General features: G+C 45.4%; 2 protein-coding genes and 1 pseudogene across 3 annotated transcripts; 2 read left to right on the top strand and 1 right to left on the bottom strand.

The window, feature by feature from the left end:
• Positions 1-865, bottom strand: part of LOC135533033 (cilia- and flagella-associated protein 47-like) — a 64,906-nt pseudogene extending 64,041 nt beyond the window's left edge.
• A 167-nt stretch (positions 866-1,032) lies between these two features.
• Positions 1,033-2,891, top strand: LOC135533031 (large ribosomal subunit protein eL31-like). The gene is made up of 6 exons (XM_064960429.1): positions 1,033-1,045; positions 1,093-1,137; positions 1,570-1,672; positions 1,952-2,077; positions 2,466-2,578; positions 2,820-2,891. Exons 1-6 carry the CDS (start codon positions 1,033-1,035, stop codon positions 2,849-2,851), a joined length of 432 nt encoding a protein of 143 aa, XP_064816501.1. The 3' UTR covers positions 2,852-2,891.
• A 3,226-nt stretch (positions 2,892-6,117) lies between these two features.
• LOC135533032 (carbohydrate sulfotransferase 10-like) lies at positions 6,118-9,927 on the top strand. Of its 2 annotated transcripts, none has more exons than XM_064960430.1 (6): positions 6,118-6,209; positions 6,725-6,867; positions 7,046-7,155; positions 7,269-7,503; positions 8,376-8,481; positions 8,825-9,927. In XM_064960430.1, exons 2-6 carry the CDS (start codon positions 6,756-6,758, stop codon positions 9,381-9,383), a joined length of 1,122 nt encoding a protein of 373 aa, XP_064816502.1. In that variant the 5' UTR covers positions 6,118-6,209; positions 6,725-6,755; the 3' UTR covers positions 9,384-9,927. The 2 variants fall into 2 exon arrangements, with proteins under 2 accessions (XP_064816502.1, XP_064816503.1); XM_064960431.1 differs by having other exon boundaries at positions 6,713-6,867.
• The last annotated feature ends 4,979 nt before the right edge of the window (positions 9,928-14,906 follow it).

Below are 14,906 nucleotides of genomic sequence, written 5' to 3'. Positions count from 1 at the left end.
TCATCTAGATTACTGCAAATGTCAACTAAAATCAATCAATGCAAGTTTACAGAAGTGGGTTCAATGGGAGAGGCAAAAGCATAATACCTGGAGCAGATCCCTGATTGGTCAATTCCACCTCTTTGCTGATCACCTGACTGTTTGCCATCACAGAGCCGAAATCAGCGAGAGATTCCATGGTGAGAGAACACGCCGGGGAGAACCTGCAGGAAAGCCCACATATAAGTAACCTTGGATGAGACCTGAAGATTGCATTAACCCGCTAATGCCTAGGCACATGTCTGTTGGAACCCGTGAAAGCAACTACATGAATGAGTGATGTCATAGCAGGTGTATATATGACTCTACTTACGCTAAGAGGGGGATCTCCATTGCTTTGTCTTCCAGGACAAGGAGCAGACGGTCACAGACATCCTCATCTTTCTCAGGCCTGAACTCTAGAGTGCCACTCAGGGACAATCCAGCAGCAATGGGGGTTTCTGTGTTTGTCACCCTGAATTTGAACAGCTGGAGTGGTAGGACAAGGGGTTGATACAATTAAAGGAGAGGAGCAGGGCAGTATGAAGGGTGGAAGTAACAAACGTGGAGAATAATGTATTGCATCAATCACAATTACTTTATAAATTAGAATAAGACAAAAGCGCAATGAAAACTAAGCACACGTTACTAACGTATTACACACAAAGACAGCTGACAGGCAGCACTGCAGAAAGGATTTCACCTTTGATGTGGGTTCAAGCAGTCTCATTCTTTTCGAGGTAATTCCAATGTTGGTCACCGTGACAGTGGTCTTGTAAACCTTCCCTACTGTTACGTTGTTAAACTCAACAACCGGGGGATTAATTCTAACATAATTCGTTGTCATATTGTTATAGCTAAAAGTTGAGAGACTAATAGCAAAATTCGACGGCTTATCCCAGTTCAGGTTTTGGTCCTAAATTATCAATGAAATAGGCTTCCTTTTCTGCGCTAGTAATGTTTCAATGTATAAAGCTAACCACATACCGATACAGTGTAGCGTTCATGGTTACCATGGCAACAAGACGTAGGGAACATTGTCAAAGGTACTTGTTTTCTACGGACAACATTCAGACGGATCTATTTCCGGTCCTTCCTTTTCAACAGTTCCCCACCAAAGTGAGTTTGGCTGATTGATAATCCTCGTACAATCTACCTCCATCCTGCAGTATTTATGCATAAAATACATATTTTCATTGTCCAAATCCAAAGTTGTGTACCACATTGTCAATCGGATTTGAGTTTCTGATGCATTGTGCATTCATTTAGTTAACAAAAACAGAACTTTAGTTACCGTGCACACCACAGGCTACGCAACATGCTAGCTGGCTAGCTACCAGACATAACATACTTTTGCCAGCTAACTACAGGCAGTCCAATTAATGGTTACATTTAGCCATTTTCATGAGCCATTTTTGTTTCGGTGGAGCAGGGATGTTTTCCTGTTTTGGACGTTAGTGTACCTGGCTAGCTAACGTTAACCTAGCAGTTCTGGCGCTTTACTTTGTATGGGACAATCTTAACTTGAACCATCCCGGTTTGTCTTTTCAGATGTCTCCTACCAAGAAGGAGAGAAGAAGAAGGGGCGTTCAGCCATCAATGAGGTGGTGACCAGAGAATACACCGTCAACATCCACAAGCGCATCCATGGAGTGTAAGTACTGTGGTGCAAATGGACAAATTCACCAACAGAAGCCAGGTCAAAGTTGGCTCAGCGTCCTCAAAACACTTGTGTCATTTGCACCTCGTTTTTCATCAGTACCAGAGGATATGGTCTGGTGTGACATCATATGGGAGTATTTACATCACAGAGCATGGCTCTTAGACAAATCTGCTGTTCCTCTAAATTGTCAGGTGTCCCTCAAGATGTAGGCTAGTTTTTGTTAGTCCCCTCTGCGGCTGGTCTTGATCAGAACGTTCCTTCTCTCTACAGGAGCTTCAAGAGGAGAGCTCCTCGCGCTCTCAAAGAGATCCGCAAGTTCGCCATGAAGGAGATGGGAACTCCTGATGTACGCATCGACACCCGCCTGAACAAGGCCGTGTGGACCAAAGGCGTCAAGTAAGGACTAACGAGACACCTGTTTAAGATTGATCGGGTGTATTCATTAGTGCACACTGTAGCAGAATGTTTTGCAACAGTAAACATGGGGTTTCTATTGGACAAGTTCAGAGGTTTCTCCCCATTTCTGCTGTTTGCTTCCATTTGGTGTCTAGTGAATACACCCCTGTTATCATATGAACCAGGTATTACTGTACTCGTGTTTCCCAAACCACATTAAGTTGGTTAAACAATCACTAAGCCCGTTAGTTGAATCTGGTTTGGTAACAGCTCTTTCTCTGCCCATACAACCACTTTATGGTTGTTGACACAAATAGCACTACAAATTTAGTTGCACCAGCATGTTTTCATTCTGCTTAGTACTAATGTTCACCTGTGTTATGTACAGGAATGTGCCATATAGGATGAGGGTACGATTGTCCAGGAAGCGCAATGAGGATGAAGACTCCCCAAACAAACTGTACACACTCGTCACGTATGTCCCTGTCACAACATACAAAGGTGAGGCATAGTCAATACCTAATGTGCCTTCATAAGTTTGCTGGAGTGTAATTTATTGTGCTGAAACGTCAACGATAGTCTCAGTTACTGTATATCCCTGTTCTGTTCTTTATTTTTCTAATAGCAAATACACCAATATGAAAGATGTAGTTTTATCATCTTTTCTGTCCTAGGATGATGAAGACAGATTTATTATTGTCACGCTCTGTTGCTAAAACCTTTTTCTTTCCTTTGTCAACAGGTCTACAGACGGTCAATGTTGATGAGAATTAGATCTGTCTCCAACGCTTGTAGAATAAATGTATAGAAGGAGTTTTGTCTGATGTCTTTATTATACACCACAATACTACAACACTACAACACCACAACACTACAACACCACCACAACAACGCTACAACACTTCAACACCACAACACTACAACACCACCACAACAACGCTACAACACTTCAACACCACAACACTACAACACCACAACACTACAACACCACCACAACAACGCTACAACACTTCAACACTACAACCCCACAACACCACAACACTACAACACCACAACACTACAACACCACAACGCTACAACAACACTACAACACCACCACAACAACACTTCAACTGTGGCACACTGGTTTTATTGCCAGTTTATTTATTTGTGTTAGTCAAACATCTGTCTGGGCTTCTTGCAGTCAATTTGCAGTCTACAAATGATTGATTATGTTCCATCCCCCCTCCCTAAACAATGGTCCAGAGGCTGAATCTAGTTGATGATCCCTGCACTACCAAGGAGATGAACTGTTACGATTACAGGCCTACTTGAAGTGTGTCTGTGACTTGCATGTCTGAATCTAGTTGATGATCCCTGCACTACCAAGGAGATGAAGTGTTATGAATACAGGCCTACTTGAAGTGTGTCTGACTTGCATGTCTGAATCTAGTTGATGATCCCTGCACTACCAAGGAGATGAGCTGTTATGAATACAGGCCTACTTGAAGTGTGTCTGTGACTTGCATGTCTGAATCTAGTTGATGATCCCTGCACTACCAAGGAGATGAACTGTTACGATTACAGGCCTACTTGAAGTGTGTCTGACTTGCATGTCTGAATCTAGTTGATGATCCCTGCACTACCAAGGAGATGAACTGTTACGATTACAGGCCTACTTGAAGTGTGTCTGTGACTTGCATGTCTGAATCTAGTTGATGATCCCTGCACTACCAAGGAGATGAGCTGTTATGAATACAGGCCTACTTGAAGTGTGTCTGTGACTTGCATGTCTGAATATAGTTGATGATCCCTGCACTACCAAGTAGATGAACTGTTATGAATACAGGCCTACTTGAAGCGTGTCTGTGACTTGCATGTCTGAATGAGGTTGGATGCCTAAATGTAACTATTCATGACGTTATAAACGCACAGACACCTCACACTTCTCCCTTCCTTTTCTATTGACTCAAGCTACTGCCTTTTTCAACTTCCTCAAACGCCTTATCCTCTGTGGAAGACCATTGTCCAAGAACTGCCAGAACCAATACATATATATATATTTATTAGGTTCTTTGAGATTGTCATTGCGATGATAAGCACTATATATAATAAATATTATTAGATGTGATTGAATCCCTATCCATTGACCAGTCATCTGTGTTAGCCAATATAGTCTCTTGAGGGTTTACCCATAATTTCAAAAAATGCTTGAATCCTGATCCCAGTGCCTATAGCCAGCTGGAGAGTTGCATTTTGAGTGCAAATTTCAGACACTCATCTTGTCTCTGCCACAACAGTTTTATGCTCTATTCTGATGTAACATGGGGAGATTTTTTTTAATAATGTGACGAGTGTCTGAAATTTACACTCAATTTCTCCAGCTGGCTGCCACAGGGGGTGTTGTGGTCTGCCCTCCAGGACACCTACAGCACCCAATGTCACAGGAAGGGCATAAAGATCATCAAGGACCTCAACCACCTGAGCCACTGCCTGTTCTTCCTGCTATAATCCAGAAGGCGAGGTCAGTACAGGTGCATCAAAGCTGGGACGGAGAGACTGAAAAACAGCTTCTATCTCAAGGCCATCAGACTGTTAAATAGCCACCACTAGATGACCTCCACCACTCCCCTGAGATGACCTCCACCCAGTACTCTCCCCTGATCTTAGTCACTGTCTCTAGCCAGCTACCACCCAGTACTCTCCCCTGATCTTAGTCACTGTCTCTAGCCAGCTACCACCCAGTACTCTCCCCTGATCTTAGTCACTGTCTCTAGCCAGCTACCACCCAGTACTCTCCCCTGATCTTAGTCACTGTCTCTAGCCAGCTACCACCCAGTACTCTCCCCTGATCTTAGTCACTGTCTCTAGCCAGCTACCACCCAGTACTCTCCCCTGATCTTAGTCACTGTCTCTAGCCAGCTACCACCCAGTACTCTCCCTGATCTTAGTCACTGTCTCTAGCCAGCTACCACCCAGTACTCTCCCCTCTTAGTCACTGTCTCTAGCCAGCTACCACCCAGTACTCTCCCCTGATCTTAGTCACTGTCTCTAGCCAGCTACCACCCAGTACTCTCCCCTGATCTTAGTCACTGTCTCTAGCCGGCTACCACCCAGTACTCTCCCCTGATCTTAGTCACTGTCTCTAGCCGGCTACCACCCAGTACTCTCCCCTGATCTTAGTCACTGTCTCTACCGGCTACCCAGTACTCTCCCCTGATCTTAGTCACTGTCTCTCTACCACCCAGTACTCTCCCTGGCACTACCACCCAGTACTCTCCCCTGATCTTAGTCACTGTCTCTAGCCGGCTACCACCCAGTACTCTCTAGCCGGCTACCACCCAGTACTCTCCCTGATCTTAGTCACTGTCTCTAGCCGGCTACCACCCAGTACTCTCCCCTGATCTTAGTCACTGTCTCTAGCCGGCTACCACCCAGTACTCTACCCTGATCTTAGTCACTGTCTCTAGCCGGCTACCACCCAGTTACTCAATCCTGCATGGAATCATAGGTCACTTTAATTTTGTTTACATACTGTTTTACTCATTTTATATGTATATACTTACTGTATTATAGTCAATGCCACTGACATTGCTTGTCCTAATATTGATGTATTTCTTAATTCCATTCAATGACTTTTAGATGTGTGTGTATTGTTGTGAATTGTTAGATACTACTACACTGTTGGAGCTAAGAACACAAGCATTTCACTACAACCGCAATAACATCTGCTAAATATGTGTATGCGACCAATACAATTTCATTTGATTTAACCTCCCTGTTGTCCAAACACACATGACCAGCAGCATGGTGTGACTGGGGCGAATAGTCAATGTTGCATTGTGTGCCATATGAAGCCATGTATGATGGTAGCCCATAGCCTAAGCTAATTTTATATTTGCAGTGAGCATATGCACAACTTTTTGTGTAGAGTTTTTTTTATTTTTTTTAATACAGGAGCATATGATGTCACTGGCCAGTTGCATAGCTAGTTCTCGGGTAGTCTTGTCCAGTCTTATGTTGTGCGGTGTAAACATTTGAACGCTAGAGGGCGAAATTGGTCTGTGTTATGCATCAACAACATGGATAACGGGACAGGTACGCGAACATCACAAGAAACGTTACTATTGCATTAGTTGCAATTACACAGCAGGTAAGACATCACATTTTGGTTGTACAATGGGAAACTAGCTATCAGATAACTTTCTGATCAAGTCAAACGTACTCAGGAGCAGGCCTTGCTTTCTACACTATTCGGAATGGTCAGAATTATGGCTAGCTAGCAAACAGCAACAAGCTAACAGTAGCTAACTGAAGTTAGCCAGCTAGCTGAGCTAAATTGATCTCGCCCTATCTTTCAGTAGGGACAGTTGTTTTGACCACGCCTATAGTTAGTTGGTGATTTGCATAAATGGTCATGTAGTTTTACAGCCTACTGAAATGGTAGCTTATGGATGCTAAGCTAGCTAGGTAGCCTGCTAAGTAACTAGTCTCTCCTCACTGTCCCTGTGCCACTCCTCTGCCGGTGGAGCGCCCGTCTGAGTCCAAAGATTATGACAACTAGCTAACGTTAGTTAGTCCAAATATTATAGTAAGGTTTCCCCCTTTCATCTGTGCAGAGTCTGACGAGAAAGACTACCTGCTATTGTTAAACAGCTGTTTCTGCAGGTACTGTCGCTACTTCGATGGCCCACGGGTGATGCAAATAACGATGCGGCACCACTGGCTGCTCGTCGGGGCTTGCGGCTGGGTGTTGCTCATCCTCGTGTTTGCCAACAAGTTTATCAATTTTAACGCCAGAACCACGGATGGTAAGTTATCAGACTGAAACCTGATTGTTGTTTCTCATCAATACTAGCTATCTATACCTTTCAGTAATTGTTCAGCTAGTTGTAGCTATAGTTACATAACAGCTATGCTGTTAGATTTAAATGTCTAGTCTATCCCCCTTGGAATTGTCTTGTGATCTCTTAGTGTTTTGTGTTTCAGACTATGGGGAGAAGACTGAGATGCAGAGTTGGACTCAACCAGGAGTTAAGACCATCAAATCACTGCCAGCTCAGAAATCAGACAGAAGAGCTCCCAAGTCATCAAACCTGGTAGGAGTTTTGTTTGCGTGTGTTCACCCTTGAAACAGAATCATCAGTTACTTGAAATGTGTGTGTGTGTGTGTGTGTGTGTGTGTGTGTGTGTGTGTGTGTGTGTGTGTCAGTCCTCAGTAGGCCCCTCCATGATCAACCCAACAGACTGGAACACTGTGGAGACGAGGCGGCGGGAGCTGCTGTCAGCCGTGTGTAAGAACGACTCCCTCAAGAACCTCACTCACACCTCAATCAACAAGTTTGTCTTGGACCGCATCTTTGTGTGCGACAAGCACAAGATCCTCTTCTGCCAGACCCCCAAAGTGGGCAACACTCAATGGAAGAAGGTCCTCATCGTTCTCAATGGTGAGTGAGGGAGGACGGTAGGGAGAGAGTCAGTGAGGGAGGACGGTAGGGAGAGAGTCAGTGAGGGAGGACGGTAGGGAGAGAGTCAGTGAGGGAGGACGGTAGGGAGAGAGTCAGTGAGGGAGGACGGTAGGGAGAGAGTCAGTGAGGGAGAACGGTGAGGGAGAGACGGTAGGGAGAGAGTCAGTGAGGGAGAACGGTAGGAGAGAGAGTCAGTGAGGGAGGGACGGTAGGGAGAGAGTCAGTGAGGGAGGGAGGACGGTAAGGGAGAGAGTCAGTGAGGGAGGGAGGACGGTAAGGGAGAGAGTCAGTGAGGGAGGGAGGACGGTAAGGGAGAGAGTCAGTGAGGGAGGGAGGACGGTAAGGGAGAGAGTCAGTGAGGGAGGGAGGACGGTAAGGGAGAGAGTCAGTGAGGGAGGGAGGACGGTAAGGGAGAGAGTCAGTGAGGGAGGGAGGACGGTAAGGGAGAGAGTCAGTGAGGGAGGGAGGGGAGGGGTAAGGGAGAGAGTCAGTGAGGGAGGGAGGACGGTAGGGAGGGAGTCAGTGAGGGAGGGAGGGACGGTAAGGGAGAGAGTCAGTGAGGGAGGGAGGACGGTGGGAGGGAGGACGGTAAGGGAGGGAGGACGGTAAGGGAGGGAGGACGGTAAGGGAGGGAGGACGGTAAGGGAGGGAGGACGGTGAGGGAGAACGGTAAGGAGGGAGTCAGTGTGGGAGGGAGTGAGAGAGGAAGGAAGGAAGACAGTGACGTGATGATGATGAGTAAAAGTTGACTCAAAACGTAAGCTTATCTGTCTGTAAATTGTAGTGATGTAGTAGCCTCGATCCCAGTGAAGGACGAAAAAATAGTGTTCTTCTCTCCTTTTGCCCCTCAGGAGAGTTCTCCACTGTGGAGGAGATACCAGAGAACCTGGTTCATGACCATGAGAAGAACGGACTGCCCCGCCTCTCCTCTCTGACGGAGAAAGAAATCACTAAAAGGTTAAGGCCCTGTTTCAATACTTCAGAAATGCATCCTACCTTCCTTCCTTCCTTCCTTCCTTGAAGTAATCACAGATCTGACTTAGTTAGATTGGTTAAAGTAATAAGATGGTAATGTAGGCTACCATCGCTTACACCTACCCAATCACTTGCTATCTTAAGATTAATGCACTAATTGTATGTCGGTCTGGATAAGAATGTCTGCTAAATGACTCAAATGTTATAGAGCTGTGCTTAACGTTAAGTTTTGCGAAACACCTTTACTGACTTGTTTGGCCCTGCCCTGTATTCCATTGTGGTGCTCTGATTGTATGGGACTGTGCTTTTTGTTTTCTCTCACCAGGTTAGCCACATACTTCAAGTTCTTCATCGTCAGAGACCCGTTCGAGCGCCTCATCTCCGCCTTCAAGGACAAGTTTGTGAAGAACCCGCGCTTCGAGCCCTGGTACAAGCACGACATCGCTCCCGCCATCATCCGCAAGTACCGTAAGAGTCACCGTGACAACGATGACAACCAGGCGACTACGGGCCTGCGCTTCGAGGACTTCATCCGTTACCTGGGCGATGAGCCCGGGCGGCGCCGCATGGACCGTCAGTTTGGGGAGCATGTTATCCACTGGGTGACGTACGCGGAACTCTGCGCCCCCTGTGACATCACGTACAGCGTCGTGGGGCACCACGAAACTTTAGAACGCGATGCCCCCTACATCCTGAAAGCTGCCGGGATCGAGCGCCTGGTATCGTACCCCACCATCCCCCCAGGGATCACCCGTTACAACCGGACCAAGGTGGAGCGCTACTTCTCAGGCATCAGCAAGCGGGACGTCAGGCGGCTTTACGGCCGGTACCAAGGAGACTTCAGCCTCTTCGGCTACCCGAGCCCGGACTTCCTGCTAAACTGAATGACGACGACAATAAAGAAAGACTGTTTTGCAACAATAATATGTCTCTCTAATCTAACATGCATCTTAATCAGTGTGTGGTTTACTGAAGAGGTAGGGAGGGTGTAGCTAGCTAGCCGCCTAGCCTGGCTGCTCTAACTAGGAGCCATAGTAGAGACTAGTGATCCCCACCATCCGGGTTCAAGCCAGGGAGGGATGGAGACTACAGGTTGGTCTGATATAACGTGCTGATCTGCTGTCGGATGGTCGTCACTCCTCTACCTGGCTGACAGTAATTCCTGTCTCGACCTAGCAACACTTCCTGCCTCTGCCTAGCAACTGTCACCATGGGCGATGACTGTACTACATGCCTCTACTTCCTGGTAGCCGTCACCATGGTGGCCATGAATGGCACGAGGACCGAGGTGATGGAGAGTTACTCACTATGGTCATGGTTAATGGCTGTATTCGCCATACGACCAATGAATTAAGTGCCACATTTTAATGTTATTTAACAAAGCTTTTTGTATTATGATAACTTTATTTAAACCAGAGATTACTGTTACATACTGTGCTAAATTGTACCACCCTCTGCACTACTTCCACACAAAGCAGGTCTGCATTATGGACTAACACTGAAGTGGGTCTGGGAGACAGTAGCCTGGTTAAACCAGACTGAATGCTGAGCACACCATTGAAACGTAGCAGAATCAGTTTGAATGCAAGGTTATAGAGATGTTAGTGAAACACTAACCAGTTAACAATATCAGAGCCCCAACTCTCTTCCCTCCAGTCTAACCGCTCATACAGAGTAGAGCAACTCCATCTAGCTTCAAGACTCGGCACCTAATATAAATGGTGTGATTCTGTGACCTCAAAGGGTTGACAAACGCTGAGTGGGAGGAGTCAGTGTCTGCAATGCCTGTGTTCAGGTGACAGGGGGAAGGTTCACTGTGGCGTAACTCCTGCTGATTGGCTGAAGCTACTACAGTGGATAATACTATGCCTGTATTATGCCATGGGGTGTACAGTCCCTGGGTCTTACCTCATGTTCCCGTCCAGTACAGTAGACAGACAGATATATAGATGTCCTTCAGGGTTAACCCAGTTAAATTCAGCCCAGACACATAATATGGGATGATGGCAATATGGATTGGAGGCATACAGCCAAGCCTCTTCTATTCTAATACTTATGTCAAAGAAGGTGGATGAACGAAGATATCTTACTCAGGCTGTTTACGTTCTACCTATTAAGGGGTGGCTCTCCCGTAGACACCATTGCGATAGCAGCTGTGTCTGGTCTACTTAGTTCATTGACTGTATATAAACCATAAATTGAGGGAGTGGGATGCCTCGCTTCCTCTTCCGTCTGTTTGCCACCTGTAAGGGCAGTACATTAGACTACATTGGCACTGTACCTGGGAGAAGGAAAAAATGGTTTCACTTTCTCATCCTCAGAACTGTTATTTCACAATTGAATTCCATGAATTGTCTTATTCTTCATCCTAAACACGACGCCGTCCAATGGCGTCCATGAAGAGAAGTGAGTGACAGTTTCCTGTTGACCTTTTTTAATCAACCAATGTTTGGTATGGCCAGTCACATGGTATTGACAGAGCTAGGTGGACAGGTGATGGTTACTGAGTAATAAAGGTTTCATGTAAAATATAAAACTGGTCTTTTTCATTCTTCTCTGTACCACAACACATGTAGGCTGCTTTCAGTTATTTTCTCTTTACATGTGAGGTCAGTTAAACCCTGCAGTAGACCTGATATTCTCATCCTAGCAGTAGACCTACCACCACAATTCATTCAATTACACCTAGGGTTGGGCAATATGTGCAAAATATTATCGCAAGATGTTTTCTTTTTTTTAATGATTTTTAATAATAAAAGTTCTAAATGTGCTTTTTATGAGTAGTGAGTGATCCTAGAGTGGCAACACATAGATACTGAGTGATTTCAATGAGTCTTTCTGCATTCTGTTTTATACCGTTCACTTCAACCCCCCAAAAGTCAGAATTTTCATCAATTTCTGCATTTGAGATCATTTCTACACTGCCACGTAGGGCTACACGATATGGGCAAGCAATATGGCCCTTACTTTTAACCAAATGTTGCAATTTGACTTGCATTTAGAGCATAACACTTAACTGTTAGAATCATGGAAATAGAATGTCTATTCTAGTTATATAATAGTGGGCACTTTTAATAGTGTTTGACATGACAACGAATGAAAATGCCAGGGAGGAGTTATTGTGACAGTGTAGGAACTAAAGTGTTGATGATAGGTGTTTCCTAGGGGGCCCTTTAATCTTTGGCTACATTGTGTTCTCTCTTAGCTACATGAAATCTCTAACATGTTCTTGCTTTGCGTTTACCTCTAATTTAGAAAATGCTGTTGCACAAACATGCTGATTTAGGTCTACACCATCACTGGTATCAGGTTGATAAGCTAATTACGCTTGCTCTTACTAGGACATTTATTAGCTAGCGATTAGCATTAGCGGCTAACAAGATTTAGGAACAACTTGTTAAGAAGACAAACTAGCTGTTTGCAGATGTAAAAAAAAAACAAGCTAATAGTGTAATTATAGAATGATAGTAGATTTATATTAAGACACAAAGTGACAACTGCATTGTTGTCATCAACATTGTTGCATGTGCTGCATAGACCATGCAGACTAAACGCAAGTGTCTCGTGGTCGAGGAAAAACAAATGCTCTCCTTGAGTGAAAGGACCTGGAGCCAGGGCGAGGTCTGTGTGGAAAGCCGCATGGGGAGAGAAGACTCAAGTAGTGAACTATAAAAATGGACGTTACACACTACGTATCTCATTTAACAAACCATACATTCAAATACCGGTATAGAAGGTAAAATAAAAACCCAAACCGGTCCATGCATCAACATCGGTATATCGCAAAAAAACGGTATACCGCCCAGCCCTAATTACACCCACCACCAGAATCCATTCAATTAGACCTACCACCACAATTCATGTAATCTTTCAACCTGCCAACAGAATACATTAAGACAATTCAACACTTCTACACAGAGTCATCATAGTTTTAAGAGTCAAATCCATCTCCTGATGGGATTATGTTCAGGCCAGCCAGGGTCCTGTCGGTAAGAGTCTAGAATGGAGTGTTGTTAAGGCACAGCAGTCTGAGGGTGTTGGCTGAGTTTAACCCAGAGGTCCTAGCAAAGTAGGCCATTGCCAAAGTTTCGAGTGACCTCAAGAGACATGTATTCATGTCGGGGTGGAGTAGCCTAGGCAGTACAGTAAACATTCATACAAGTCACTCAGAGATTTGAGTGCGTTTGGCCAGGGTTGCATCCCAAATTACACCCTGTACAGCGCACTACTTTTGACCCGAGCCCTATGGGCCAGGTCAGAAGAAGTGCACTACATAGGGAATAGGGTGCCATCGGGGATGTAGTCAATGTCTCTTGAACAATACACAAATGACATCAAGCAGCACATGGCACTGAGACTGAACTCCATACAAAGCAAGGATAAGAGCCATTACAAATGAACAACTAACCACTTTAATGCAGTCTTAAAAACCAATGCACAACAAAAGAAACAAAAAAACATAAATCACCGTCATTACGAAAGGGAGACTTATCACCCTCCGGCAACAAATACCCAATCGCACAAAAACAACAACTGTGTTATTCGGGAAAATGCATGTCTTTCCTGTAGCATTGTCATTTCTAGTTCAAGGTACAGTACATTGTACAAGGCCTCTATCAATCCCTCCATAGGCTAGTATCTCCAATAGTCTCTATGGTAGAAGCAGTACAGTACTTGTGGATCAGATCAGTCTTCCATAATGACAGCACTGCTGACTGACAAGAGTTTCAGCGTTTTGTTAGATTTTTCCTTGTGATTAAAAAAAGCTATAGCAGGGGGGCGGGTTTTAGCGTTAGGGGGCGGGGTTTAGAGTTAGGGGGCGGGGACTCAGAGCTGGCTTAGTAGTCAGAGCTGATTCAATTTCTGATCACAGATCAGTTTCATCATGCAGCGTTTGTTTTACCCATAAGCTCCGCACGCTCTCAGGAGACACACATCTCGGGGCTGTGGTGTACTGGGCTTGGCTACCGGTGAAGCTACCGGGTACCAGCCCCGGTGGCCCCTTGTCGGCCTTCTCTGGGCCTGCTGGGGGCCCCAACGGGGCTGGTTGCTTCTGGCGGCGGCTACAGTCTTCTTGAAGAGACGCATGCTGAGTTGGAAGAGCTCACTGTCCACCACAGGAACACTGGGGTACATCTGCTTGGCCAGGCCCTGGAGAGAGAAAGAGTTAGCTTACTATACAGCGATAGGCAGTGTGTGTCAAAATATTGCTCCATCTATTATAATATACTATCTACATATTCCCAGTCCATTCCTCCATATATCCTACAGTAGAGGGCCATCTCAGTCAATTGGTATATGGTCTAGAATAGTCTATGGTTCTGGGTACAAGTACATTTTCTTGGAGCACTCACCTTTTCGTTCTTGAGGAGCTGCCGTCTGATGGCCATGTCCCTGCGGGCACAGAGGGCCTTACAGCAGGGGCCCAGGTTCCTCAGCAGACCTGCCCTCTCTATCCTCCTGCTCAGAGCTGCCTTGTTCAGAGCACCCAGGTCGTGCTCAAACAGCTTGTCAGCATCTGGAGGAATGGACGGAGAGCTGGGTTAGACTCACTGCATGTTTCTAGTGATGAATGGAAGCAACATACAAAAGATATTTATATTGCCGCTGCTTAGTGCTTTATGATATGCTAGCACCACACTGACTGCTTAGTACTTTATGATATGCTAGCACCACACTGACTGCTTAGTGCTTTATGATATGCTAGCACCACACTGACTGCTTAGTGCTTTATGATATGCTAGCACCACACTGACTCCTTAGTGCTTTATCATATACTAGCACCACACTGACTGACTGCTTTATCATATACTAGCACCACACTGACTTTATCATATGCTAGCACCACACTGACTGCTTGGGAGACTTTATCATATTAGCACCACACTGACTGCTTGGGGGATTTATCATATGCTAGCACCACACTGACTGCTTGGGGGACTTTATCATATGCTAGCACCACACTGACTGCTTGGGGGACTTTATCATATGCTAGCACCACACTGACTGCTTGGGGGACTTTATCATATGCTAGCACCACACTGACTGCTTGGTGCTTTATCATATACTAGCACCACACTGACTGCTTAGTGCTTTATCATATGCTAGCACCACACTGACTGCTTGGGGGACTTTATCATATGCTAGCACCACACTGACTGCTTAGTGCTTTATCATATACTAGCACCACACTGACTGCTTAGTGCTTTATCATATGCTAGCACCACACTGACTGCTTAGTAGCTTTAGTCATGATATGCTAGCACCACACTGACTGCTTGGGGGACTTTATCATATGCTAGCACCACACTGACTGCTTAGTGCTTTATCATATGCTAGCACCACACTGACTGCTTAGTGCTTTATCATATGCTAGCACCACACTGACTGCTTAGTGCTTTATCATA

Source organism: Oncorhynchus masou, unplaced genomic scaffold (assembly GCF_036934945.1).
Source record: "Oncorhynchus masou masou isolate Uvic2021 unplaced genomic scaffold, UVic_Omas_1.1 unplaced_scaffold_2170, whole genome shotgun sequence".
Lineage (NCBI taxonomy): Eukaryota > Metazoa > Chordata > Actinopteri > Salmoniformes > Salmonidae > Oncorhynchus > Oncorhynchus masou.
Note: the sequence above shows the minus strand (reverse complement) of the source record. Positions and strands in the feature narration are given on the sequence as shown.

What these genes read in the sequence shown, in the direction of transcription:
- LOC135533032 (XM_064960430.1), top strand. Translation starts at nt 6,756, where the DNA reads ATGCAAATAACGATGCGGCACCACTGGCTGCTCGTCGGGGCTTGCGGC. An exon ending in GGTCCTCATCGTTCTCAATG is followed by an intron (nt 7,504 to 8,375) that starts GTGAGTGAGGGA and finishes TTTGCCCCTCAG; the next exon opens with GAGAGTTCTCCACTGTGGAG. An exon ending in GAGAAAGAAATCACTAAAAG is followed by an intron (nt 8,482 to 8,824) that starts GTTAAGGCCCTG and finishes TTCTCTCACCAG; the next exon opens with GTTAGCCACATACTTCAAGT.
- LOC135533031 (XM_064960429.1), top strand. An exon ending in TTCAACAGTTCCCCACCAAA is followed by an intron (nt 1,138 to 1,569) that starts GTGAGTTTGGCT and finishes TTGTCTTTTCAG; the next exon opens with ATGTCTCCTACCAAGAAGGA. An exon ending in CCCTGTCACAACATACAAAG is followed by an intron (nt 2,579 to 2,819) that starts GTGAGGCATAGT and finishes CTTTGTCAACAG; the next exon opens with GTCTACAGACGGTCAATGTT.